We start from the raw sequence: 26,581 nt of genomic DNA, 5'->3' as shown, positions 1-26,581 counted from the left end.
ACACTTTTCCACTGTAGCTGGAGCATCCAAGGTTGCCTCAGTTACAGGGAAAACATCCCCTTTAGTGAGAATAGTCACCTGTTGTCACTAGCAGATCAGGGTCTGCTAGGACCCTGTAGCTCTGCTGTGACAGGGGATCCCAGCAGCCGGCTCGCGTAGCGGAAGAACGATCTTCACTTTCACTCTATAGTATATAGTGCTCATTGAGAAGGCAGAAAGGGTTAAAAACCATTCCTGCCTTCTCCCACGGGTTCTCAGTTGTCACTAAGGCCTCCCTCACACAGGGCGTTTTGTACAGCGTTTAACGCTGCCTTTTCAGTCCAGCGCTAAAAGCTGTACAACACTCCCATTCATTTCAATGGGGCTACTCACACAGGGCTGAAAACGCAGCGCCTTCCAACGCTGCGCTTTGACAGCGATGCATGTTCTATTTTTAGGCGTTTTCAGCCCTGCGTTGCCCATTGAAATGAATGGGCAGCTGTTTCAGCACTGAGGGCTGCCCTACCCTGAAAATAGAAGCCCTACCCTGAAAATCAGTCCCAGCTAGGCTAGATAGAGAAAAAAAGAAAGTTTTGACAGTCAATGAAGGGCTGTGATTGGGCATCGAGCCAGCGCCAACAACCAGTCACAGCACTCTATTGCTGGAGGCGGGGTTCTCAAACCTGGCCTACGGCAATAGACTTGTGAGTGCAGGGGAAGCCCGGATCAGCGGCAGAGACCAGCGGCCGCGACCCGGACTGCAGCCGCTAGGTGAGTATTGCTTTTTTTCTTTCTTTTCAGCATCCTTTGCTGCGTTTTCAGCCGAGCTGAAAACGCAGCCAAAACGCTGGCATAAAGTATGCCAGCGCTGCTGAAACCGGGCGGAATCTGCAGTAAACGCAGCGTTGAAAAACGCGTTTTTGCAAACGCCCTGTGTGAGGGAGGCCTAACAGCTGACAACCCCATATGCTTCTGACTTATTGTAGAAGCAGAGGCTTTAACCTCCCCCCACCCCCGCCGTATTTTACTATCGGTTTAAAGCCCAGGACCATGCGCCGTAAATTTACTGTGCTTGGCCCTAAATGGGTTAAGTTTCGAATGCCCTTGTATATAGTTGTTACCTGACAGCTATTCTTACCAACTCCCCACATATGCATGCACGCTTGCATTTGTTCTCAGTAGAAAGTCGGGAATAAACAGTGGCTTATCTCGCATGTGACCCAGAGTTTGCTATGTTGAACTTCCCCACCTCCCAATCTTCTCTATCTCCCATAGAGTACTTCAGATCCAAATCAAGTAATTTAGGCACGGGAGCCTCTGTCATTCCCCTGACATGTGCTTTAGGAAGTAAATGTATTCGTCCTAAAATGACAATAATGGAGCAGCGTTTCTTAACATTCTGCATTGTCATTCCTCCGTTACAGCTCCTCGAAATGTATGAATAAATTGGTGACTGGGCATTATTCCATTTGTCAAAGTGCTGTTTGGTCGGTCTGGCACAGTCAGCAGTGATTGGACAAAATCAGATTGCGTAGGGACACCCTGGTAACATCCAGTTGTCCAATCTATTCAGTCATTTCTAGGAGAAGCAGCACAATAAACATTTCTAAAAAAATTATTTTCAGCACTTGTATTACACATAAATCAAGTATTGGCTAATGGCCCTTTTACACTGAACGAGAACCTCATCAGCTCGTCTGCACTCGTGCAGCCTGTTTGTACGGGCCAGTCATCATTGAGAATCGTGAACTTCTCGTTCAGAGTTTGGCCTTCCTATGTGAAGGACTGAACAATCAGTGTCTGTTGTTAGACCCATGAAGCTGCTCTGAAACAGCTCTCTAAATGCAGCCTGCAGCTCGGGTAAGATGGCAGCCCCCTTAGGCCGCCTGCGAGAATTCTCGCAGCGGGACCCATCCCGCGCCCCTGCAGAGACCAGCGCGTACTCACCTGCTTCCGCGGCTTCGGCTGTTTGATGTGCCGTCTGCCCGGCAGCGGCGCATGCGCAGACCGGAGCCGCCGGCCGGGGAGTGAGTTCTGTGCAAAATAGAGCATGCCACGATTTGTTTGTCGCGCGAGATTTTGCGTGGACAAATCGCGTCCGTCTGCCTAGGATTGCGTTTGCTAACGCAATCCTATGGCAGCTTCCACGGGCGGAAATTCTGCGGAATTTCCGCCCGTGTGCAGGAGGCCTTAGTCATGTATAAACAGAATAAACAAAATGACATTCAGAATATAAAGCACAGATTGTAAAAATGGAAAATGTTTCTCTAATTGGTTTTTAAAAAAATGGTGCTGTATTGTCTTTGAAGCAGAGTAATTCTATTCATTTGTGTTTTGTCTCTTACAGTATATCGTCGCATTGTTGAATCAGATGTTGGCGATTCCTTTTATATCCGAACCCATTTTGAGTATGAGAAGGAATCTCCATATGGCTTAAGTTTCAACAAGGGAGAGGTGTTTCGAGTTGTGGATACTCTTTACAATGGGAAGCTAGGATCATGGCTGGCAATTCGAATAGGCAGAAATCATAAGGAAGTGGAAAGAGGCATTATCCCAAATAAGAATCGGTAAGATAAAGTTGATACCTCTAGTTAATGACCAGAATAGGAACAATTTGGCTTATTTTTTCCCCCCCTTTATTTGCAGTTTATGCAATTGTGGGGAATGATTGTTCTCTTTTTGCTTCTGGTCTAGTATAGAGATCCCAATTGTTCTAGCTCTTAAACCAGTTTCAGAAATGACAAGTAATGTGAAGCAATGCTGGTATTGAGAAAATTGCGCGGAGGGTGAGGGTGTTGCTCCAAGACATGTGTATGCAAATAATTGAGGTAGTACAGTTAAAGTTTCGACACTAGGTGCAGTGCTTCCAAGGACTAAGTCATCTAAGTCCACAGTAGAGACTTAAGCTGCCTGACCACGGGCGTTGCGATATCCACTGCGGTAGCCGCCGACGGAGAGCAGGAGCCAGCTGGCGGATCTCCGCGGTGAGCCTATCTAATACGCTCACCGTGGAGAATCGCGGCAATTTTCAGCATGGTGCGATTTGCCGTCCGCAAGCGGAGAATCACTATGATTCTTTGCTCGTGGACGGGGGCTGCGCTTTCCATAGCAACGCTTTGAAAAGCGTTCCCCGCGGACGGAGTATCGCCGCAGGGAACGCAATGAAAAAATTGCCAGTGGAAGGGAGCCCTAACGAGCAAAAAGCAGCACTCTAATATCTTCAGGGAGACGTACGTTTATTCCCCTCCGTAGTTAGACAGCAACATTTCAGCTCCTCATTGGAGCCATTTTCAAGTAATTAGTAGACCAAATCAGAGATGACTTAGTTTGAATGATATGTCACAAATAGATTTTTATTTTTTTTTTTAAAGCGAACCAAAAAAAAAAAGGTAATTGCAGATCTGGCTTTTCTAAAGGTGATTTTAGACAGAACTATTATTCAAAAAATTGTTCAAACGAAAGTGAAAGATAATTGGTCTAAACGCGAGCCAATCACGATAATTGGTCACTTTTCGTTCATCCGTTTTATGTAGGCATAAAATAATTGTTGGCTCATTTGGGTTAAATAGCGCTCGTTCAGTCCTTATTTTCTTATACAGCGAATGTGAAAGACTGATTTCTCGATTGAACGAGCCAACGATGTGTCTGCCTGTATAAACCGGTCACATGAGAGCGAAGGAGCCAACGATTACATCTGTTGCTCATTCAAGCAATGATCTGCTTGTCTAAAAGTACCATAACTGTTGCAGTAGAGTTCTCTTTAGTGGCCCCAGCAATCAAAGGCTTTAAGTTCTTTAGTTCTTTTAGTTTTTTTTTTCTCCTCCCTTCATGTGATTTGCAATAAACTTTAATGTATTTAATAAAACAATTTTGCTTCCTTATTGTTTAAAAAAAAATACTTTGAATTTCCCCGCTTCCCTTCTATGTTTTACTTGCATGCAACGTTTCCCTGTCTGGCTCAGGAACGCATCTGACATCAATGCTGATGTGCAGGGGATGCCTAGAACTGTTCTTTACAAAACTATGGGATCAGTTCTGACATCAGTTTTTCACCCCTTCACTGCAACTCCAGGGGGAGTGAGAGACGGACACATTAGAACCCGGCCTACCAAGTGGAATGCAAATTAATAATACTGGCTCGGGGTAACCTCTTTGGAGAAACAGAGGGACTCATGATTGCCATACAGGATCAAGTCCTAAACACAGAAAACACATCCTAAAGACACCGCACCTAAGACGTGCATAAAATGCCACATGGTGACAGAAACAATACAACACATCACCTCCAGTTGCAGCTCTTTGCACAAACATAGTCAAACAGCAAATCTAATCCACCAAGAGCTCGTAGACAAGTACCAACTATCCCACACTAATACACTCCACAGACAGACAGTCCTAGAAAACAACACGCACAAATTGTACTACGACAGAGACCAAACCACCACCACAACAGACATGACACTCACTGACAAACATGACACAACCACGTCCATCATAGACATCCCAATCCCAAACACTCCCAACATTCACCATACATACACTGAGACAATCACTAAATACACTGACCTCACGAGGAGGTGAGACGCCTGGGGAGGATGGAGGGGGACTTATTGATTTTAAAAATCTTGCTAGGTGAGAGTGGGAGGTCCAGATTAGAGAGGAATTTAACTAGGGTGGTAGACAGATGAGGGAGCACTATGGAGATCTTTATGGATGAATGAGGAGTTTAAATTGTGTTCCATATTTGATAGGCAGCCAGTACAGGGACTGGCCCAGGGTGGAGGCATCAGTGTAGCCATAAGATGATGAACCAGGCTGCTTCATTCAGGATGGAGTGGAGAGGAGAGTGTTTAGAGAGAGGAAGCCTGATAGGTAGCGAGTTGGAGTAATAAAGCAGAAAATGGATAAGGGTGACCGTTATGACATCTCTGTAGTGGGGGGATTAGAGAGATGTATATGAGGTGCAGATGACCTGAGCGAGCAAGTGACTAAACTTGGTGAGTGAAGGGTCTAAATCAAATATGACCCCAAGACAGCTGGTGTGCTGCCAAGGCGTTGTGGTGGTACCACAGACTGAGCTAGAGATATAGTTGATGGTGGAAGCGCAAGAAGTTGAGTTTCTGAGAGGTTAAGTTTTCGATAGAGCGCCAACAACCAAAAGAGAATCGGTCACTTTTTGTTTGGCGTTCTGTTGCAGCATGACTAAAAATCATTGTTGGCACATTGACTTCTCAATGCATTTAAACACTCCGTGCTCAGAGTTTTACATAGAAGAAACCCCGAACGAGAAGTGAACGATTCTCACCTATGACCAGCCTGTCTATATAGTGACGTCAACTGCTCGTAAAAACAAGAATTACCTAGTCTGAAAAGGCCATTTATATTAGAAATGGCACAAGTCATTGTTGGCAAAGTATCTGGGCAGTTGTACTATGGCAATTACAGAAGGCAGGTATGCCACAAAGGAGACAAATGTATATACCATTAATAAAGTATTGAATATAGAAGCAGAGATCTGCAGGAAAGTTCAAAAGGCATTTTAAACAGAAAGGAAGTAGAATCATCTTATTAAATATATTACAATGCTTATTAAAAAAAATCATATAAAACAGTACAGGTTCTTTTAAGGTTGATTTTTGTTTATTTTTTTAATATATTTTTTTCTTAGAGCTGAACAGCTTGCAAGTGTGCAGTACACCCTGCCTAAAACAGCTGGAGGTGATCGTGCAGACTTTTGGCGCTTCCGGGGTCTTCGAAGTTCCAAGCGAAATCTCAGGAAAAGTAGGGAAGACCTCTCTGCCCAACCTGTTCAGACAAAGTTTCCTGCATACGAAAGAGTTGTCTTGCGAGAAGGTATTTTTTGCCAATTTAGTTTTCTTACTGAAGCCATTGAGATGGATACTTTTAATAGAATGTACTGACTTGGTACTGATTTTAATTTAATATTTGTCTTCCAATCTGTTATCTGATCTAAAAATGTAGTTTGCATAATGTTTACGTTTTTTTTTTCTTCTTAGAAACAAAAAGCATTAGCTGCTATAGTATCTATGATCCAAAGCCTTTATTTGATGGCATGATTTGCTGGGACTGGATTTCTGATCCTACTTTGCAAATTACCAAATTTCTATATTTTTGTGTATAATCCTTTTCAATAAAATTGATAGTCCCACCTTAAATGAGTGGCTGCAAGCGGACTTATCTCCGCACTGCCTCTCAGTTTCTTCATGGCCTCCATGCAGATTAATTGTGCAGTGTGTGGATGATGATTATTTAGATCCACTTTACTATAAGGCTGGGTTCTCATGGGACGGAAATCTTGCGGTTTGGCCGCACCGTAAAAACGCGAGATTTCCACGGGATAACTGAAGCTTCAAAGCCTGCAGCCGCGGGATTTTGAAGCGGCGAAGCCGCCTGCATCTCCACTGCGGCTGTCTCATAGAGAGGAGAGTGGCCGCTGTGAATAGAAAAAAGAATTGACATGCCGCATCTTTTTGTTTTTTTTCCACGCGGCACGTCAGTTTCAGTGTGGATTGGCCGCAGCATGTGGACGAGATTTTTGCAAAATCTTGTCCACTTTGCTGGCTAATCCCGGGATTAGGAGCAGGGGGCGGAATTGACGTGCGGACGTTCTGCATGGAAATTCTGCGGCAATTCTGTCCCCTGTGAACCCAGCCTTACTGTTAATGCTGTGGATTTTTCACATGAAAAATCTGCAGAGGACCCACCCTATGTGGCTTTGACCCAAAGGGTGGTTTCACACAGGTTTTTGTGGAAATTTTTTCATGCTGTTTTCTGATTGAAAGTCAGAGCTTTATTTAAAAGATAAGGGAAATATACTAGGACTCGTACCTGCTGGATCTACTTCTGGTTTTGGCTAGAAAAAAAAATGCAGCGTTGAATCAGTTCTAGGTTAGCTGTTTTTTGTCCCTGTTCTAAAATCATTAATTGAAAAAAAAAAACCTCTTTGCAGGCTATTACACAAGCGCTATTAATGTTACGTGCTGTACCTCTAATTGCCAATCTGCACCTAGACTTGCAGATTCAACCCAGCAGTTATTGGCAAAACATAAGCTCTAGAGGCTGCTCATGTTATAGCATTCTTATGTAGATGAAAATCGTACTGATCAAGACTAAAACAAAAAAAAAAATCTCATAAAAAGAAATTCAACAAAACTCTGCACTACTAAACGTAGTAACAGAAGAGCAAATTATTTTATTGTGAAAAAGTAGAAAAACATAACATTTAAAATATCTTAAAAACAAAAGCCCAGAGCGAAGATTTTTTTAAAGTTTATTCAATACACTATTTGCATCCCAAAATGGTGCCATTAAGACTGCAACTCAACGTGCTGAAAACAAGCCATCGTATGGATATGGCGATTTGAAAAAAAAAAAATACATTATGGCTTTAGGGATGTGGAGAAAAAACTAAAATTGTTGTGACCTTAAGGGGTTAAATCTACCTTGTGAATCAAGGGAAAAAATGTCTGTCAGCAGTGCCATCTCAAGGAGTATTGAGAAATGAGTCCTGCCATAGTTTTGAGTTAAGGAACCTTTTTGGCTTATTTTCTCAATAAATGTTTTCTAGCTGGATTTCTCAGGCCTGTTGTCATCTTTGGTCCCATTGCTGATGTTGCACGAGAGAAGTTGGCAAGAGAAGAGCCAGATATCTACGAGGTGGCAAGTAAGTTTCTCTGACCTTCAATTTATGTATGTAACTTTCAACATTATGGTACAATGATCTATTTAGTAACTGCACTTACTGCAAGCTGCTATGGCAAATCGGTGCACAACTCTTATGTTAGAATTTGACCCTTTTTTTAAACTTTATTTTGTGGGGTTTTTTTGACGAACCAGTGAAATGATAAATGTAATTTTAAAATATTATGTAACATTGAATTGCTTGTACCTGATCCAAAATTAACAATAATTGTAAGTGAGCTAAGGCTAGACAGATTACACTGAATAGCTTTTTATAGAAGTCCAAACCGTAAGCAATGGGGGGGTTAATGATTATCATGTATGGGAATAAAAGGGTCAATTCTGACAGATAAGTCCTAACACCTGGTGTGGAGACATGTAAAAGTTTTAAGTTCAGTTGGTGTATATTTGCTATCTTCAAAAAAAAAAAAAAAAAAAAAGTGTCAACATTTTTACCTTTTTGTACACCTACTTCTCCAAAATTAAAAAACGGCAGACTCTAAAATGGTACCAGTAGAAACTACAGGACTTCCCGCAAAATGAAAAAAAGGTTAAAAAAAAAAACTTAACGGAAAAATAATGTTATGGTTGTCAGAAGATGGCGGCTGCAAATTCTTTTTTTTTTTCTTATTTATTTTTCGTTAGTACAGCAAAAAAAACTATTTTTTGGTATTGTAGTAATCATACTGACCCATAGAATAAAGTTATCGGCACTTTTGCTGCAGTGTGTACACCATAGGAGACCGCTACGTTAATGCATAAAGAGGGTTATAATTTTTTGAAAGTAGAGAGGGGAAAATTGAAACTGTTCCTCCTTTTCATCCTTTAAAAAAAAAAAAACCCTTAGTGGCCACTCCTATGGAAGGGTTTTCAATGCCATTAAGTAAGGTGTACTGCTTGGAACTCTCATCTGCTGCTGTTTTGACAAGTTATCAGCTCCAACCTTGGTCGCTGGTGCATCACATAAACCAGCACTGAAAACCTGAACCTGAGCCTATAAAAGCCTTGCCGGGAGTCTCAAGCTTGCAAAAAGATGGAGATCCAATAAACAATTATTACTCGTATAACCCCTCCCAAATTACAGTTTTAGCAAGCAGTTATCTGTCTTTTACATGATGGGCTGCTCATGAATAGGCATTTTGTGTTTGCCCTTAAACTCTGGATTTGTATAACAAACACTTTACTCTTTAGGAAGTGAACCGAGGGACGCAGGAACTGACCAGCGGAGCTCTGGGATCATTCGTCTTCATACAATCAAGCAGATTATTGACAGGGTGAGTAATGAAGACGACAAGTTATCTTCATAAACGGACGTTGCTGGTCATCTTGTATATAGCAGAGTTTGATCAGCATTCATATAAATCTGATGCATGCTGATTAGGCATTAGCGGTTAAGTCTTTTGATTTAAGCAGTGTTGTATAGAAATTACATTATCTCAGGTTTTTGCATGAAAGTTTACGTGGCACATTTGCTTATACAGTGTATAAGTAAATGGAGCTAACCGGTTAATACTGTTTTGAGCATACAATCCCCGCATGGGTCAGGTATCCAGGTAGCCGGCTCAAGGTTGACTCAGCCTTCCATCCTTCCGAGGTCGGTAACAAGAGTACCCAGCTAGCTGGGGGGTAAAAGATGACTGGAGAAGGCAATGGCAAACCACCCTGCAAAAACAGTCTGCCAGGTGACGTCACCCTAGGAGTCATTCATGATTCGGTGCTTGCACCAAGGGACTTTATCTTTACCTACCTTACAAAAGTATTTAATCCCCTCCTTGTTTGTTGATTTTTCATTGAAGTCTGGAATTTAAAATGGATTTATAATGTAGATTGCATGTAATGGACCTGACAAAATAGTCCAAATTGCTAGAGTGGAGTGAAAAAAATCCTTGTTTAAAAAATAAAGACTGAAAAGTTGTGTCTGCATGTGTATTCACCTCTTTTTGCTAGGAAGCTTTTAAATAAGGTCTTGTCTGACAAATTACCTTCAGAAGGCACAGAATTAGTTGACTGCACAGAAGACTTTATTCAGAGACACATGGTTTGTAATATGATGTAAGTTGTAGAGAAGTGTAAATGAGGCTTAAATTATGTAAACATTTCCCAAACTTGGAACATCCCGCAGCGCACCAATAAATCTATTCTAACACAATGGAAAGAATATGAACACTGACAAGAGGAGACAAAGCCCACCAAAACTCAGAGTGGGCAAGGACGACATTAATCAGACTTCACAAAGACACCAATGATACCCGACAGCTCGTCCCAGTGATGCTTGCTCGCTCCTGTGTTGTTACACAGGAGTGAGTATCACTGGCTTAACTCAAAGCGCTGCTGGCATGAAGGAGGAGCAGGCCGGGGAGCGTTCGCCCACCTGCCTCTACAGCAATCAGACAGTCGTTCAAAAGTGAACTGCTGCTGTCTACACTGAATGGGTCACTCAGTGTTCTGCATACAGAGACTGAACGATTCTTGTTCAGTCGCTACATCCATTTTCACCGGACGACTATCGGTCAAATTCCTGCAGGAATCTGAATGATAATCATCCCATGTTAAAGGGCTTTTAGTGCTGAGTAAGGGCTTCCTGTCCATGGCGATATTTCACTGCGTTGCCCGTGGCAATAATCCGCACACGGCTAACACATTGGGCAGCATTTTCCATATTTATCCTATGGAAATTGTTCAATGTACTCAAGCGGGAAATCGCTGCGATTTTCTGCTCGCGTATAAAAATTGCTGCATTCTGCGTTTTTTTTTCTCGATTAACCTATTATAATCATAGGATCATTGCGGAAAATCGCAGTGAGATAATGCTCCCCTGCGGCGGTATATCACACCGCTTGTGGAAAGCCGGCCTAAGGAAGGTTTTTTTTGTTTTTGTTGTTTTTTTTTGTTTGTTTTTTTTAAATATCATCTTAAAAATAGAGGCAGATTTATCATACTGTCTAAAAGTAAAGCTTTATTGCCCATGGCAGCCAGTTGCAGCACGGTTTTAATTTTTTTCAAGGGCCCTATAAGAAAGAAAGCTGTGATTGGTTGCAATGGGTATCAAAGACTTAATTTTTAGACCGTTATCTCTTTCTCCCAGTGCCTCTAATTTTCAGCTTTAGAATATTAAGGCTATATGCTTACACTGATATGTATAATTTTGCATTCCCTTACTTTGGTGGTCTTTTGGTATTTTGTGCAAGGATTTCTCATGTTATCTATTTATATTGTTTAGGATAAACATGCACTTCTTGATGTGACTCCCAATGCTGTAGACCGCCTGAACTATGCACAGTGGTATCCAATAGTAGTGTTCCTTAACCCTGACTCCAAACAGGGTGTGAAAACTATGCGAACGAGGTTGTGCCCTGAATCTCGCAAAAGTGCCAGAAAACTTTTTGAACGTTCACATAAACTACGCAAAAATAATCACCATCTTTTCACAAGTAAGTGGAAAAGCGGTTTACGATGGATTATAAAATATTTGTGACCTTTGAAATAATGGCTGAGCTCCTGGGAGACACAGATTTCATTTCAGACTTTTCTCCATTTTAGTTGTAATTAGGGACTGGATAGCATCAGCATCAAAGGAAAGGTGAAGATTAAGAATTTAAAGGATTTTTGTGTGAATTTTCTTTGTTTAGGGTTTCTTTAACCCGTTTAGGACCAAGCACCGTAAATATACGGCGCTTGGTCCCAGGGTTAAAGCCCAGCCGTATTTAAAATTATAGTGGGGATTAAAGCCGCCTGCTTCTGTAATCAATCGGAAGCAGGACAGTTGTTGTCTGTTAGTCACAGCTGTTAACATGGAGAAGGGAGGAGTGGGTTTTAACCCTTTCTGCCGCCTCCTTTCTTGAGTAGAAAGCACTCCACTGAGTGATATGTACTAAAGTGAAAGTGTTTCTCCCACTTCATGACCCCGGGTGTCACATGACCGCTGGGATTCCCTGCTACAGCAGAGCTGCAGGGTCGTACTGGACCCTGACCAGCTCTGCCAGTGACTGTCACTACAGGGGATGTTTTCTCCTGTGACTGGGGCTCCTATGGATGCACCAGCTACAGTGGGAAAGTATAGAAAAACAAAAAAAAAACATACAAATGTCCTCCAGAGGTCTTATATGAAGTCTTGGGGGACATGGATACTAAAAAAATATAATTATGTACATAAGTAAGAAAAAAAAATTGCAGAATAAAACCATAATATATACAGAAGAAAGAAAATAACCCAAAGCAGACGCCAACCAAAACCGTCACCGTATGCGCCCTGTAATCCAAAACCATACATGTTATATATCGAAACGTCCGAAACAAAATGGGGAACTTATTCCTATACTTTATTTTAGCGTAAATATACCAATTTAAAAGAAAACCAAATTAGACATGTTAAACAAATATCTTTTATTAGGGGTAAAAAGAAAAAACCAAAACTAAAAAAACTGAAAAAAAAGTCAGTGAAAAATATTTTAAAAATCTCCCTATATGTCATGGGGGAAAAAACACAGCAAAAATAATTTTGGTAGCTAAAGGAAGAAAAATAGGGCAGTAAAACCACCACATGGGTAAAATCCCTGAAAAGTGTCTAGTCCTTAAGGTACAGAACAGCCTGGTGCTTACAGGGTTACAATCCTGCACTTCTAGGCGGCTTATACATGCAGCAGTTGATGGCTGCAGTAGGTTTTATCTGAGATTGCAGCAGTATCGGGATGGTTTTCTGCCGTGCAGCAAGTACAGGTAAAGTACACACAAATCATGTGCTTACCGTGTGCTTGCCACACAGCTGTAAACCGCATGCCCTTGTTGCAGCGTTGTCCCTGGGGCCCATAGCCTAAAATGCTGTGGGTGATGACTATCTTTCTGTCTCACTGTTCTAGTATGAAGCCATCTCCATGTCATTACATCCCTTCTCAACCACTTTGCTCTTTCCCTTTCATTCCTGCATATTCCATTTTTGTTTGTTTTTTTATATGTGATGAAATGACTTCTAAGTGTAATAATCTTGTCTCTTCCCAGCTACCATTAACTTAAATTCTATGAACGATGGTTGGTACGGAGGATTGAAGGAAGCTGTTCAGCAGCAACAGAACCAGCTGGTTTGGGTCTCAGAAGGCAAAGTAAGAATTCTTCCAGTTCTTTAGTATATTAGTGCATGAGTTTGTGGCAATGTTTTTCAGCATACTCACTAGAATGCAGTGCCTGGAATTCACTCTACAGAAGCTGCAAATGTATGAATCTGCTAAAATTGCCTTTGATTTAGATGTCATGCACAATACAACTGATACATCTTAGTGTTTGTTAGTCAGCCAACATTCCATTTTCCTGTTTTGTATTTTTAAATACATGAACATTTTTAATTCCGCAATGTCCCACAACACGGATAAGTTTCTGCAGTGTACAGTATTTAGTATGCAAACGTTTACATTAGCAGACAAATTCTAAAGGGACAGTTAAATGTTTACACTAAATAAAAAGCCTGGACTTCTCCAGCAAAATTCCAGCGCTCGAATTACTAACCTGGTCTAACTTGGCTTCATTCGGTGCAGGCAGAAGGTGGCACAGATGATGATCTTGATTTGCATGACGACCGTCTATCCTACTTGTCAGCACCAGGTAGTGAATACTCAATGTATAGCACTGATAGCAGGCACACCTCAGATTATGAAGATACTGACACAGAAGGAGGGGCTTACACTGACCAGGACCTGGATGAAACCCTCAATGATGAGGCTGGAACCCCACCAGAATCTGCCATTACACGCTCATCTGAACCTGTACGTGATGACACATCAGGGATACATCATCAGGACAACCAAACTTACCCATCCTATCCACCACAGCCAATTGTCAGAACAGATTCGCCAGGATATAAAAATGTACCTTCACAACAGGTAAGTCTCATTGAACATTTTCTGCATGCCAGTTTGTTTTTTATGGTACTATTCCTATCTAGTAAACTAATTTTCATTTGGACGTCTTAACTAGTTTAAGGAGTCCAAGTGCTTAGAGGTCTAGATCAGTAGGAGTCTCTGCAAACTTATGGTGATGGGTTCTTAGTTAACCGTTTTCAGTAATTGCATTTGTTACTTCAGTAGTTTCTAAAATATAGAAGCATGTTGACACTGGGATGTCTCCTGATGTAGACTTTGCCTGGCCACCAAGTAATACTGATCGGTAGACGTTTAAACATTTAAATAGCCGTAATCCTAATTATACAACTGTTGCATATTTCTGCATAATGTACTTTTTTTTTTTGTCATGAAAATCTGGTATCTATATATTTATATGTAATTGCTTAGACTTCAGCGCTTCCCTGCTTTTACCTGTTACAGACAATAAGAATTCTCCTTATTGCTCTGTGAAATGAGTGATGCGACAAAGAAATGTATCACTGTCATCACAAATGCAATCGCTCTTTTGAGTGATTTGTGTTATGCCGGTCTCACACGGGCGTATTGTCTTTGCCCGTGACTTACGATGCCAATAGCCCATTGATTAGTACTGAACCACTCACACCTGCAGTTTTTTTTCCGCATGCATATTACTCGCACGGAAAAAATCGCAGTGTGTTTTAACTTGGCGCATATTACGTGTGCATACACGCCAAGATAGTGTATGGAGATTAATGGCCCACAGCAAGTATGTTTGTCGTTGTGTTTGCTGTGTGTTCGTGCCTGACACGTTGGCACACACAGTCCGGTGAGCCCAGCCATATATACTAGAACCACCAGCATCGTCTGCGCTCTTGAGCCGATGCAGAATAAATTCTGCAGAAGTTTTGGATGTAGAGTACAGTGCTTGGCCTTTATACTTGTACATTACTGCTGAAGGCAAAACTGGAAATGCCTTGAGTGGCTTAAAAGGAGCCTCTCGCAGCAGTCATGCTATCCAATCTGCGTACCGCATGCTATAGATGCGGACTAGCTGAGCAGATTAATATATAGCTAACACTTGCCCTGTATGAGTGTGAAGAGTCCTCTATAAACCACCCACTGGACTCATGAGCCTGCGGTGGGGTTTTAACGTGTAAGTTACAAACTTTGCTGATCTTGTTTTCCTACAAAATTGAGCTCCAGCTCGTAGCATTTAAAGATGTATTTATAAAGCCTATATCCTGGCTCTTCATAATGTTGCTTTTATTAGGAATTTATAGCAATTTGTAGCATTTGACTTCCCAATATAGAGTTGTTGGCTTTACTCATATGTAAGCATTGTGTACACCAGGCAGTCATGTGACATTCCTGGACCGCCTCCAATATTGGTCTAAACCAGTATATTAAGCAATTGCATATTAAGTAATTTTTTGTAATCTAAGCAGTCTAGATGAATAGTTTCACTCAGGAGTGATTCTGGTAATGGGGGCTGCCAGCTCCTTGTATCTGTCCAAGGACAAATGGCAGAATACAGATAAATGGAGATGGCAGAACAGCTTTTGTTATAGATGGTGTGTTATGAGAGGTTCTCCACGGCCCCTTGACCGATTCTGTACCTGTAAGGCTAGGGCTACACGGCGGCTTTAGAGACAACACAAGTCAAGTGGTCAAAGATTGCTCTGCAGCCCTGCAATCTTCTAATCCAAGAGAAGTCAATGTGGCTTGTGTTGGGACTCGCAGAATGCAGAAAAATAAAAAAGGAGGGCCAACAAGGTTGGATCTTTATGTGATCGGAGTCACAGCGAGACCCACATTGACTTGTGTTCGATCAGGAGATCGCAGGGCTGCATGGTGATCTTTGGCCATATGACCTATCGTGACCAAAGTTGCTGCATAGCCCTAGCTGCCTTCAACTCATGGCACCGGGCACAGCGCTCTGGGGGCTTCTGATTACCCGTGGCTTCTTTGCCCTGTTACCCTAAACACTCCTAATTTTACACTTTTTCATGGTTTTATGTCTAGAGTAGCAATTGTTCCAATGAATAAACTGAAGACCATTTGAAATGTAGACGGGGAACCCAGTGTTGAACCCTGCCGTAGGACAGTGATTTTGTATTTTGGAGTTTTTGTTTTTTCCTTTGAAAGTGAACAAATTATTTTACACACTCCACAGAAAGCAGATGCCTTACCTGCTGCCCCTTACCTTTCTCTGCCGTCTGATACAAACACTACAACTTCAACTGCTGCTGTAAATCCTAATGTAAACCTAAGTAATATCAGACTGGAGGATCCCAACCCTGTCCCCTACAGCTCTTACCAAGCACAAGCTGGCCCAATGCGATCACCTAACACTGAGGCAGCTCACATAATGCTAAGAGACCAAGAGCCTTCAACTTTACCTGTCCACATAGATCCTGCAAAGGTACCTGTACTACATTGTTGCACCAGTCTGTTCTACTTCCAGTCATACTTGCATCTGAGATTCTCTTTCTTTAACACTTTCCTCCTAAACCTTGACGTACTGTAAGTACTGCAAAGCATTTTATTGCTGACGCAGTCCTTGCAGTAATAAAGGTAGATAATCAGATTGGAGATTTGAAGCAGTTCACTAGGCTGCATCTAAATCACTGGAATTTATTACGCTTGCATTTTTCCCCTTGCATGGCTTTCAAGTACTGCATGCCTTCCTTTTCTATTTTCTTAACATGTTCTGATTTTTTTTTTTGACTTTTAAGTATAGATTTGCTATACTGTTCACATTTATCACATTTTCCAAAGCTGGCACATGTTTTTTGTAATATTTTCACCTGCACTGCATCACCCTTCTCCAAGAAGCATGACTTATACTGCATGAAAGCTGCCATCTTGTGGCTGTAGTACTGAATTAAAGATTATAGATTGTTTTCCCATTTTATTGATGTCTGTCTATTTTTATGTTTTTTACAGGTGTACAGAAAAGAGCCATATACTCTGGAAGAGAATCCTAGACATAATTACTTGATAAAACCACAAGTAATTGGCCATCAGAGGCCAGAGAAAGACACCAACCTGAACTTTGATGCCCTGCCATCCTATGCAGAAAAAGCAATGAACAGAGAATACGATCCGTCTTACAGATATGACCCTACTTCAGATTATGTGGATCAATTCTCTCAAAATTATGACCCCCGAATATCTAGCGATGACCATGTGCCTACTTATGACGACCAGTGGGGTTATTACGACGATAAGCAGGCCTCCTATCCACAAAGGCCACAGTTTGATAGTAAGCATAGGGACTTTAGTGTTAGGCAGCATTCAGAAGAAAGTCTTGAGCGCAGCTATTTTCCACAGCAACCTCGTTTTGAGGAGCCACCTCCTGTTGCCTATGACAATCGACCTCGTCCTAAAAATTTTAAAGGACCCCAAATTCATTACGAAGAACCCCCTGCAGCAGAATTTGATATGCCTGTCCGTTACAAGCCAGAGCCTCAGACATTTCCTTCTGTGCCCACTTCTCGGCCTGCTGAATCGAAACCATACTTTGATCAGCATCCAAGGGGTTATGAACATAGTCCTTCCCAGGGATTTAATACGAAGCAAGGACAGTTTGACATTTCTCCTAGAGTAGAAAACATGCCACCTCCAGCACAGATAAAGTCAGACCTTCTGCCGAACAGTAACAAAACTTTACCTCCACCAGCTTCTGTGAGTGAGGATGAGGATGACCCAGCCATGAAACCACAGTCCGTGCTTACCAGAGTTAAGATGTTTGAGAATAAAAGAGCGGTTCAAGGAGATAAAACAAAGGACTTGAACGATATATCAGCTTTAAAGGTATTGCCACATCATCATTTTTAGCACATGTTGATTTGAGCTTAATAGGGTTTTTTTTTGGGGGGGGGGGGGGGTTGTCACCAAATTTTGGAGATTAATTGGTATTAGTTAGATATATTTTCTTGTGGACGTTGAGGTAAATCACATATTTTACTTCTTTTAATGTCTTTGTGACACCATTAACATTATTTTTGAAGCAACTGGGTATAAAGGGAAGAACTGCTGTGCTATCTCTGACCAGACTTTGTATGGCTAAGCAGAGTAAGTGAAGACCCGTGATCGCCCAGTCATCTGCAAATCCGTGTATTGGTAGAGGGTTGAACAAGGGAGAATACCTAATGCCTATTCACTGCAGCCATTTGGTTTAGATGCATTAATAAAATTCAAGATGGCAACAATATAAGTTATCCGTAACAGTGCAGGATATAATGTACTAGCTGATATACCCGGCTTCGCCCGAGTTAATTTGGTGCTGGTGTTTATCTGGTGTTCACACGGAAAATCTTATGAAGTCGTGCTTACTTTAGAGATACCGGAAAAACATATGTTCACCATTTTGCATAATTCTCTGCGTAACCCAGGAAACACCACGTGGAGGTAACCGTGTGAAAATATAAAATGACATCAGGAAGTGAGAGAATTAGATTACGTACATAAAATTTGCACACTAATTCTTTTGCGCATAGAATTGAATAATCAAGTTGAGACCCATTAACTTTTCCTATTTAAGACATAATCAATGCTCGTGCCAAATTTCCCGTTTCTATGACACCGGAAAGTGAAAAAATTACATTCCGCACGTAAAATTTGGACGCTAATTCTTTTGCGCTAGAATTGAATAATCGAGTTGGGACCTATGAACTTTTCGTATTTATGACATAATCAATGCTCGTGCCAAATTTCACGTTTCTATGACACCGGAAAGTGAAGAAATTACATTCCGTACGTAAAATTTGGACGCTAATTCTTTTGCACATAGAATTAAATAATCGAGTTGGGACCCATTAGCTTTTCCTATTTATGACATAATCAATGCTCGTGCCAAATTTCCTGTTTCTATGACATCGGGAAGTGAGAAAATTACATTCCGTACGTAAAATTTGGCCGCTAATTCTTTTGCGCATAGAATTGAATAATGGAGTTGGGACCCATTAGCCTTTCGTATTTATGACATAATCAATGCTCGTGCCAAATTTCCCGTTTCTATGACACCGGAAAGTGAAAAAATTACATTCCGCACGTAAAATTTGGACGCTAATTCTTTTGCGCTTAGAATTGAATAATGGAGTTGGGACCCATTAACTTTTCCTATTTATGACATAATCAATGCTCCTGCCAAATTTCGAGTTTCTATAACACCGGGAAGTGAGAGAATTAGATTCCGTACGTAAAATTTGGACGCTAATTCTTTTGCGCATAGAATTGAATAATCGTGTTGGGACCCATTAACTTTTCCCATTTATGACATAATCAATGCTTGGGCCAAATTTTAAGTTTCTATGACATTGGAAAGTGACAGATTTAGATTACGTACGTAAAATTTCGACGCTAGTTCTTTTGCGCTAGAATTCAATAATCGAGTTGGGACCCAATTACTTTTCCTATTTTGGAGATAATCTATGCGTGTGCCAAATTTCATGTTTCTACGACATCGGGAAGTTGGAGACCTTTTGGCGAGTCAGTCAGTCAGTGAGTGAGTCAGTGAGGGCTTTCGTCTTTACATATATAGATTATATGATTCTGTAATCATTGCTCGAAAGGAGAAGTTTGGTGACAGATGCTCTTTTAAAGGGGCGGTTTCAACCCCCTTTTGGAGTGTAGCACCTGGAACGTTTTAAACTCCCACTTCAGGATTCTTTGGTAACAAGTGCTTTTGCTGGGTAACTGGCATTCAATCAGAATGACCAACAGTCTTTGTATTGCAAGAAGTCCCGCTAAAACAAGACTGTCATGCAGAGCAGCGGTCTATTCTCACGCATAGAAAGGGGGTTTTGAGCATAAAACTCTTTGCCTAATATGTACAATAATTTGTGATTGTTTCTAGTGAAAACAAAAACCGTATTTCTTTAGGCCCAATGTCCACGGGTGGATTTGAATTGCGGAATCCGCACGGGGCACCCATTCGGATGATCCGCAATTCTAGCCGCCGATAGGGAAACATAGGCATCCGCATCTGAATCAAAACATGTGGATTTGATTTGCGGAACTCTGGATGCGAAAATCAAATCGCATCATGCTCCAGTTCAGTGTAGTTCCCGCACGGACAGCTTCCATTGAAATTAATGGAAGCCAGCATGTCCGCAACTGACACTGCGGATGGGCCGCGGATTCCACGGGAAAGCAGGAGTTCGAAGGAAGTACTGCGCATGTGTGTCGGCCGGCACTTCCACACATGTCCGCAGTACAGAAAAAAGACCAGGGCGGGTAAGCAGGGTCCTTGGCCTGTGTGCAGGATCTGATTCCTGCTGCAGGCTCTCACGTGCAGAATCCGACCTGCCCGTGGACATACATTGATTTGTTGAGTTACACTTTATAATTGCCTATGTTAATGGTCTTTTGTATAATTTTTTTCTGTATTTTCAATAAGGCAAGTTATCACAAAATTCAACCCATATGACTAGCTGTATACCAATTATTATTATTATTATTATTATTAATTTTTTTCCCCCCCTCCCTTGGTACCTTTTTTTTTTTTTTTTAACATCTCTTAATTAGAGCATTATTTATAATAGGATGACTTTTTTAAAATTTTCTTTATTTTTGTAAAGGCCCCCGAGGTTGCACCCAAACCAATAACTGTTCCAATTACTGCATCAAAAGCCGTCCCACTGCCTCATTATGATCCAGAAAAACCAACCTATAGGTAAGATGACATGTTTTTCCTTCTGCCTTTTGGCGATTATTTTATTAGTTTTTCAGAGATTCCAAATTTTAACGCCTAAAGTCATAAGCTATTTTAAATCCTGCATTTTTAAAGGGGTTAGCCCTGAGGTGTAGCTAGGGGCTCCGCCCAGAGGGGGAGGAGCATCTTAAGATGGTCAGTGTTGCTCTTCTTTTAAGGTCTAATCCCTTGTAGTGAGTACCACGCAGACAAAAAGCCAACCCAATGCAGCACAGAACAATACAGATACGCAAGACCATTCAGTTTTCCAATTAATGATTAAATGTTCATTGATTGATAATGACTGTAGGGTTTAACTGCGTGGACATCAGCAATCAACAATTGGGCTGATTTAAAAACCAAATGGACTTGCATGTTTTCCGAGTGGCATTAGAACAGTCTCAGCCCTGTGCAGGTTTTCCTTCTAAAGCTTATATGGTCACTTATTATTGTGGCAGCCACTCTAAAGCCATGCAGCCGCTTTAATTTGAAAGGCGGGCTTTGCACTGGCGCTGGGAAGCCCACACTAAATGTGCTTCTCCGGCTCCTTGCTATATTTCAGCAATCAGTCTAAAAGCTTCTATAGTATTTGCTTACCATCTGCATGTCCTCTGAGGCCCTGTTACATATTTTCAAGAAGCCACCCCAACTTCTCACACCCTGTTGAATGGCTCACACAGTACTCCTGTCAATGAAATGACTACCTATGGAGGGTCATGTGGCTAACATGTCAATGCCACCTCAATAATACACTGTTCGTTATAATCCCAGCACAGCAGTAATGTGTATTAGGTTGATGACTAATGATGACATGTTTGTCAGTCCCCTCCCTCTCCCCCTACCAACACCTTCCTCATAGGTAGCCTTTTTTTTTTTTTTTTTTGGAGCACCATCCAGGGGGGTGTATCTTCTTGAGAATATGCAACATGACCTTGGAGGAAATGCACGTTTAGTAAGTGCTCTACAAACTTAATTTAAACTGCTAGAAAGTGGTAAGAAACTAGCCAACCCCTTCAAAGTCTGGCCCCAGGCAAAAACAAAAACCTCTATTTTGGCCAGCTTTATTAGAATCTATCTGCCCCAGCATCCTCTTCTAAGTCGTGTAGAGCAGTGTTCCCCAACTCCAATCCTCAGGGACCGCCAACAGGTCGTGTTTTCAGGATTTCCTCAGTGTTGCACAGGTGATGTGATTATTGTCGGTGCCTCAGACATTGCCACAGGTGTTCTTACCATAGGATATCCTGAAAACATGACCTGTTTGTGGTCCCTGAGGACTGGAGTAGAGAGTGCGATCACCCTTCCAGAGCTAGGGCACGGAAAGTGTTACGGCAGACAGAAGGTTGATCAGAGGGGTATTATCATATTGTAACAAGCTTTTTTGCAAGTACTGTTAGGCTTTAATTGATCTCCATTGTTTTGTTTTGCTCATGTTGTTGTTGTTTCCCATGTGACTTCCAAGATATCTGGGAGGCTCATTTAGCAGGTAATTTCATGTATAGTGTATAAACCTTAGCTAACAACCTGATTTTGTTTAGATGGTGGTTTGGGTTTATCCAGGTGCCCGTCCCGCAGTGCTGGTTATTTGCATAGCTATGCTTGGCATGTTAAGAGCCTGTTGAACAAAAATCATTGCCATTTGAAACTCTGCGTTATTTTTTTTTTTTTTTGAGCAGTAATGTGTATTTCTGTATGTGTGGTAAGCAGTTTCTTGCAAAATGTTTTACTGCTTTTCTTAAGAGTACCTGAACCGCAAAAACCTCAAATGAAGCCACCAGAGGATATTGTCCGTTCTAATAATTACGATCCCGAGGAAGATGAAGAGTACTACCGGAAGCAGTTGTCTTACTTTGACCGTAGAAGCTTTGACAAACCCACTCCATCTCTGTCTGCAAACATCCTCCCCGAGCCTGCTAAACCTGGACAATCTCAGAGCCAACTTAGCTTTAACAGCTACCCCTCCAAGTACGTTTTGACATGCTGCACTTGTCTCTCTGTGACCTCTTCATTGCACCTACATCCTGACCCTTTGCAGTGAAAGACATATAGCACTTCATGTGTGAAAGCTGTACTTATGACTCCGTTCTGACCTAACGGGTGCTGGGAAGTTGGGGGCTTTCTATAAGGTCTTGTGATGTCACATGAGTTTGTAATGAAAACGTACACTGCAGGTGTATGGATATGGTACAATTCCTTTTATTTTTTAGGCATTAGGCATCCTATACCAATTGGCTGATCAATACTATATATATTCAGATCGGATACCAATTGGCTAACCTATAATATGTATTAATCAGACCTCTTCCTCTTATGCCAAGTTTCAAGCTTTAGGTTGCTATGACTTAAACGATTGGAGAAATAAGTAGTCCATATATAATGTTGAGTAGTCTCTATAGTACGTTATACACTGCAGTGTATATTCAGATGCCCTGCTAGACTAACTCTATAATTGCTTAACTGCGGGGGAAAAATGGCTTTAACGACTAACTGTGAACCTGTAACCGAAAAAGACACTTTATACCGAGTGTGGCTTCTTTTACAGGCTGTTTTTTTTTTTTTTTTTTTAACTTTTCTTTAATGGCTATATATTTCATTTACTCGTATAACAGGTTAGCTTTAATACTTCATTCCCATCGCTAATAACTTCATATTTCTAAGGCCGAACCGAAAGGAACATTTGGACTTTGATAAGATAACTATATAACTTTGCACTCTGACATGCATCTTAATAGCATGGCGTGTACTTCCTTTTAAAGGACTTTTCTTTGTTTCAGGGAATATGTCAGGCTGCATAGTATACGTTTTCACATTTAACCTTGATGGATTAAATATTGGGTGCAGATGACCGTGGTGTGTAAAAGATTGTTTGTAATACACATACTGAAGTCTTCAATGTTATACAGCAACTTGGCATCCTAATACACATTTACTGTATTTTTTTTTTAGTTATGCAACCCAAAGAGGAAAATCAGTATAATTAAAGTTTCATAGCATTTCAATAACCACTGAGTGTAAGGGCTGCGAGACTTAGTTCATTTTCATTGAATATGGATTAATACTAAAGGCCAGTTGTATCCTGGGAGGTCTACAATGCAGTGTTGTCTGAAAGTTGTCTTTTTTTTTGTCTGCTTTTGTGACATTGTATCTTATTGTATCGTGTGCCCTGGAATTTTGGGAAGTGGAAATGACGTACTTGTTTGTTGCTTTTTGCTTCCACATTAGTATAGTCGTCCTAACTGTATTGAACAGTGGCAGGTATTTGTGTATGTTTGACTCAAAATCATTATTTACCACTATGTGCTAAGATGCAGTCTCCTTACGATAACGATAAAGCTGCCCATACACTTAGCAGAATTAATATTTGTCAAAAGCTAACATTCCTCCAAAATCCGACATAAACCTACATTTTTGGCGGCGTTTGTATGTTTATTTAATGAGGAGAAATAGCTGCCAATTATTTCCTGCAGGATTGGGCATATTGGAATTCAACATGCCCAATCCTCCTTTTTCCTGATGGTAGATGTTTGGGTCAGGGGCATGAGACTGAGTAGATATTAGTCATCCCCTTTCACTAAAATACTTTTATCTAAAGGGAACCTGTCCCCAGGTTCATGCCACCCGCAACACAGGCAGCATGAACCTGAAACAGATATGCCCACTCTGCCCATGTATGTTTTATTTAAAAGCTGCTGCGTTTCAGAAAAAATATAGCTGAAAGTTTTGACTCTGAGCTCAGATCTTGGAACTCTCGAGTCAGAGCGGGATTCGCTAGCCTTTTCCTGCCCACATCATTGAAACATGCAGTCCTTTGTCTATACAGAAGCAGGGAGAAGAGCTGTTAGTCTTGACAAAGGCAAGGAGCGCCCGGTATTGGCCTACCCCTTTGACTTGAGAGCTGGGCTGGGCTTTTCTTGCCTGCGTCAAGACTAACAGCTCTTCTCCCTGCCTGTACATTGGGAAGAAGGCTGCCAGGCTTGATGACATGGGCAGGGAGAGCCTTGCGTAGCCTGCCTCTTTGACTCACGAATTCCAAGATCTGAGCCAAACTTTTAATTGTTTCCTTCTCTCTGCCCCCTGAAAAGTAGCAACGTTTCAAAATAAAATATACAGGGACTGAATGGGCATACCTGTCCCGGGTTCATGCTGCTTATAGCTTGGGCAGCATGAACCTGCTAACAAGTTCACTTTTAAGGAGGTCTTCCACGCAAAATGCTAATGATGACATATATTCTCAGGATGGGTAATCAATAGTTGATCGGTTGGGGACCGTGACTGATAAGGTGTCAGCTGTCAGCACTACAACACATAGGTCAGACTCCTGTGCAGCTGCCGGCACTTGTAATTGCAGGCAAAGCTCCCATTTATTTTAACGAGTTGCTCCTGCAATTAGCAGCGTTGGCTACAACACGGCCCAGAGCAGGGACTTGCACTTCCAACCCCTGTATATATCCCAGCGTGTATTGGCGGGCGCCCGATCACTTGATTAGCCAGGGCTCAGAGTGGTAGACCCTAGCTGATCAACTAGTGATCATGAAGGTCATGAATAGTATTTTGTATGGAAAACCCCTTTTTAATATACTGTATGTGCCCAGCCTAAACCTGACAAGTCAGTCAGAAAACCTAGCGGTGCTAATTGAAGTAACCTACTGAAGGAACTATTGTTAACTAATCTAAAGGGCCTCTTTTATGTAGTCAGGTAGTGTTTCTTTAAGTCAAACTGATGCCGATGTCCACCGAGAGTAACTGGATTCTTTAGTTTTCTAACTGGCATTTGAACTTTTTTTTAATGCACACTAGTTTTTATACCATTTTTAGCTTTTTGGAAGCACTAGTTTTATAGATGGTATACTTCAGTTTAACTTTTTTTTCTTCATGCCTGCATTATAACTTTCTGACAAGCACTGCCCTTTTCGATCACAAGATGAGCATAGCATGCAGCACTAATCTTGCCACGAAAATGTTCACTTTGGCCTCAGCTTCCATTTCCATCAGAGCCTTAAAGACTTCAGCTACTTTATGCCATAAGTTAAGCTTATGGTCTCAGTGGCTGACTTGCTGATTGCAGGGGTGTAAGCTTTATACTTCACCTTCCTTGCCATTCCCCCGCTGTCGCTGCTCAAACCTGCCAAGTAGGCCTTCCGTTCTATGTGTAGTATGGGCAGCGTATTTGGCACGCATTTCAATACATTTAGCAGCAGGTTTGAGCACTGTCAACAGGAAATGTCAGGCAAGCTAAGGTTAAAGCTGCATCTGCACGGGCTACAAAACATCGCTAATGTGAAAGAACCCATTGGCTTCACATTGTATGGATCATTTTGTAGCCTGTGCGGATGCAGCCCAAAGCTTACATCCTTGCACTTAGCGGGTCAGCTACTTTGAGCCCGTAGGCTTAGCTTATAGGGCTCAAATTAGCTAACAGATTTCCTTTAAGGTTATGCTCCCACATGGTGTGAAGCTGTGGATTTTCTGTGTAGCATTTTACCAGGGAAATAACACAGCATTTGCAATACAAACCATGTGGGTGGAGTTTAAAAAAAAAAAAAAACGTAGACACACAGTGCGAATGTTACATCTGCAGCATGCGAATTGTTTGCTGCACATTTCACTGAAATCCCCGACAAAATTCGGTTTGGGGCAGTTTTTGCTACTTTGGATTCCGCTGCGGAAAAACTTGTAGCTCAAAAGCCCTGTGGGAACAAACCCCAATTCTCTTCCCCCTGCTGTCAGTATCCTCATGTCTAGTGTTATGACAAGTTTTGTCCAGAGTGACACAGTGCCATATGATCCAGCTTGAATCTCCTGAGCTGTTGTCACTACGGCCTTGTCAAAGTACTCAACCATGGGATAGTGATTGTGTGAGGCAGAGAATTTGATTGGTAAGTTGTTTTTTTTAATTTATTTATTTATTTATTTAATTTTTTTAATTTATTGTAGGTTTCCAACAAGTTTCTGGATTGTTTTGCAACGACCCAATCTATATAATCAATATATTTTATGTAAGGGAGTACTTGAAAGTTTTTCTCGGCACCTTTTTGTTAATGGACTAGGATAGCTTGAGTCTTTTCAGTGTAAGATTTTATGTGGAACGTGGAGAAATGATTTAGCTGCAGCACCACATATAAAAAATGTTCTATTAAAAAACAGAATGAAGGAAATATATATAAATTTTTATTTATTTTTTTTTTTTTTTAAACTCCAAACTTTGTAGTTGTACACTGTTAGAGCATCGTCATGAAGGTGACTAGGAATAATACTAGGAAGACGTCCTGAAACCCTGTAGAACAAGTCACAGCTGGCCTTACATAGTGTTCTGTGTGTGGAAGCCAAGTTGGCTACTGTGTTCAGTCAATTCTGT

At 41.4% G+C, this 26,581-nt stretch overlaps 1 protein-coding gene across 7 annotated transcripts in view; it reads left to right on the top strand.

Moving 5' to 3' along the window:
- The window catches only part of TJP1 (tight junction protein 1), a 330,363-nt gene that overhangs the window by 292,459 nt on the left and 11,323 nt on the right, over nt 1–26,581 (top strand). For all 7 annotated transcript variants that reach the window (XM_066592505.1, XM_066592508.1, XM_066592507.1 and 4 more), the window contains 11 exons: nt 2,327–2,546; nt 5,648–5,832; nt 7,568–7,663; nt 8,872–8,954; nt 10,901–11,111; nt 12,676–12,776; nt 13,206–13,550; nt 15,706–15,954; nt 16,479–17,348; nt 20,117–20,211; nt 21,967–22,191. In XM_066592505.1, the coding sequence (XP_066448602.1) occupies nt 2,327–2,546; nt 5,648–5,832; nt 7,568–7,663; nt 8,872–8,954; nt 10,901–11,111; nt 12,676–12,776; nt 13,206–13,550; nt 15,706–15,954; nt 16,479–17,348; nt 20,117–20,211; nt 21,967–22,191 (2,680 nt within the window). The remainder of the gene's footprint in view (nt 1–2,326; nt 2,547–5,647; nt 5,833–7,567; nt 7,664–8,871; nt 8,955–10,900; nt 11,112–12,675; nt 12,777–13,205; nt 13,551–15,705; nt 15,955–16,478; nt 17,349–20,116; nt 20,212–21,966; nt 22,192–26,581) is intronic.

The sequence above is a fragment of the Eleutherodactylus coqui genome, chromosome 2 (assembly GCF_035609145.1).
Source record: "Eleutherodactylus coqui strain aEleCoq1 chromosome 2, aEleCoq1.hap1, whole genome shotgun sequence".
NCBI classification, from domain to species: domain Eukaryota; kingdom Metazoa; phylum Chordata; class Amphibia; order Anura; family Eleutherodactylidae; genus Eleutherodactylus; species Eleutherodactylus coqui.
Note: the sequence above shows the minus strand (reverse complement) of the source record. Positions and strands in the feature narration are given on the sequence as shown.